The 2,500-nt window shown below is 48.5% G+C and overlaps 2 protein-coding genes across 11 annotated transcripts in view; both read right to left on the reverse strand.

Annotated features, from left to right (window-relative positions):
* LOC136179750 (NLR family CARD domain-containing protein 3-like) overlaps window positions 1–2,500 on the reverse strand; it is a 497,803-nt gene that overhangs the window by 427,503 nt on the left and 67,800 nt on the right. The gene's annotated exons all lie outside the window — the stretch shown is intronic.
* lrp5 (low density lipoprotein receptor-related protein 5) overlaps window positions 1–2,500 on the reverse strand; it is a 60,671-nt gene that overhangs the window by 50,995 nt on the left and 7,176 nt on the right. For both annotated transcript variants that reach the window (XM_065957422.1, XM_065957423.1), the window contains exons 2-4: window positions 610–810; window positions 302–518; window positions 1–27 (exon numbers count right to left, since the gene is read on the reverse strand). The exon at window positions 1–27 is cut by the window's left edge and continues 42 nt beyond it. In XM_065957422.1, the coding sequence (XP_065813494.1) occupies window positions 1–27; window positions 302–518; window positions 610–810 (445 nt within the window). The remainder of the gene's footprint in view (window positions 28–301; window positions 519–609; window positions 811–2,500) is intronic.

Genomic DNA, 2,500 nt, shown 5'->3' on the forward strand with positions numbered 1-2,500 from the left:
TCCCCCCAGTCTGTCCAGTACATGTAACTGGAGAAAAAACAGACATGAAGCGTTAAAACAAACACAGACACTTTTTAAAGTGTGAGAGCAGACTTGGCCCACGTGGAGTCTAACAGTGTGGGCTCAACAGAGTGTAGCTGACGGACTCAGAGCGCAGAGGGAGCGAGGAGGAGCAGTTCATGAAAACAGACACTTTTTTAGAACTTTAGCTATTGTGAACGTACAAAAGTAGGAACATAGATTAAATATACAAACCCCAAAAAGGGCAGAATATGGACTCTTTAAAAAACAACTGTGTTACCGTTGAGCCGGGTTGAGAGCGATCGCCCTCGGCTGGTCCAGGTCCATCCAGAACAGGACCTTCCTGGAGGAGCCGTCCAGGTTGGCCACTTCGATCCGATTGGTCTCCGAGTCCGTCCAGTAGAGCTTTCGACCCAACCAATCACAGGCCAGCCCGTCAGGACTGTCCAGACCTGAGACCACCACAGTCTGACCCGTCCCCAGAGCCTCTTTAAGAGCTGCACACAGGACCAATCAGAGAGTGACGCAGTGAGGAAGAGGAGGAGGAAGTTTATAAAAGTTCATAAAACACACAGAATCAAGACTTACAGTTTGACGACTGGTTCCAGTGCGTCTGTTTAATCGCCTCCTCGCTGACATCCGTCCAGAATATCAGACCCTCAGAGTACAGGAAGTCCACGGCCGCTGCGTCCTCCAGGTCGCTGACAACAATGGCCGACTCGCCCCGCACGCCATCCGCATCCACGAGTCGCACGTCACGCCGGTTTGCAAAGAGTAGTAGAGGAGAGCCTGAGGAAGAAGAGACAAGAGACGTGGATCTGTCAGTAAAGTTTGATGTTTAGTGTCAGAGACATCAATATGTATCTGCAGGCTTCAATTCACCACTTCACCGTCTGTGTCGATGATTTCCCATGACTCCAAAATGAACGTACGCCTGGGTCACAGTTAATCATCATTATGCAACATTAAACTTTATAATCGCTGCTCTGATATCAAGCAGGTCCGAACTCCAACATCAAAATCAATCTGTGTTTGAAGGCCATAAACAAAAGAAGCTGGGACTTTTCAAAGTTTGATAACGTCCTGATTAAACTTTAACCACATGTTGCACCATGACTGTACAGAGTGTGTGTGTGTGTGTGTGTGTGTGTGTGTGTGTGTGTGTGTGTGACTGTGTGTGTGTGTGTGTGTGTGTGTGTGTGTGTCAGTGAATGTGTGTCAGTGTGTGTGTGTGTGTGTGTGTGTGTGTGTGACTGTGTGTGTGTGTGTGTGTGTGTGTGTGTGTGTGTGTGTCAGTGAGTGTGTGTCAGTATGTGTGTGTGTGTGTGTGTGTGTGTGTGTGTGTGTGTGTGTGTGTGTGTGTCAGTGAGTGTGTGTCAGTGTGTGTGTGTGTGTGTGTGTGTGTGTGTGTGTGTGTGTGTGTGTGTGTGTGTGTGTGTGTGTGTGTGTGTGTGTGTGTCAGCGAGCAGCAGAGGATGCCCCAGCAGCTGTGACAGGCTGTGGTCTGGTTCTGGTCGGGTGGCAGAGCTGTGGTTTGGCTCCGCCTCCACCCGCCTGTCCTTCACACAAACACTGCTTTACATGAAGTCTCATCCAGTTATAAAACATATCAGCTGACATCGGGGTGGGGTATGAACTTTGAGCTTTTGTGTTTACAGTCCACACACACACACACGCACACACACACACACACACACACACACACACACACACACACAGTTCATGACCACAGCTCCAGCGTTGCACTCAGAACCAGCTGCAGCTCGTGATTCACAGAGACAACAAACATTTCACTGAGAAAACAGAAGCAGATCAGACAATACGGAGGCTTGACGTCCTCCTTCAATATGGACGTCCTTGCAAAAACTCTGATATTTGCAAGATATCAGAGTTTTAAACTTCCAGATGATTCTAGTGAAAAAAATCTAACAATCGTGGTACCTGTTTGATACCACGGCAACAAAGTCCTGCACACCCAGTATGTGGTAGTGTTTTACTCATCAACTGTCTCACCACATCACATAATGTCACAGGACATCTAATATTTCACTCATTTCAAAGAAAGGTGTCATTTCAAAGAATCAGCATCAGCGTGGCCTCTACATAACAGCTGACAGAAGATGTATCTGAACACACATTTAAATGATAAAGATGAGCAATCACAACGTTCCTTAAACAAGATGTCACCAAGAAGCCTGCAGGTCTACAAGAGAGGGAGCAGCAGGCTCTCGTGTCCCCACAGAGACGGTCCAAAGGAACCAGGAGCAGAGTGAGGACCGGACCACACAGTGAGGGTCTCCCCAGGTCAGCCCCGTCCTCACACAAACGCTCCTCTAAGGATTAGAGCCGGCAGACCTCTGAGGGACACTTAACGTTTCCTACAGACTTAAGAGGACGAGGCCAGACTGCACACTGCACGCACTGCACACACAACCACTGCACACTCAACCACTGCACACTGCACACTGCACACAACCAC

The sequence above is a fragment of the Labrus bergylta genome, chromosome 7, assembly GCF_963930695.1.
Source record: "Labrus bergylta chromosome 7, fLabBer1.1, whole genome shotgun sequence".
Taxonomy (NCBI): Eukaryota; Metazoa; Chordata; class Actinopteri; order Labriformes; family Labridae; genus Labrus; species Labrus bergylta.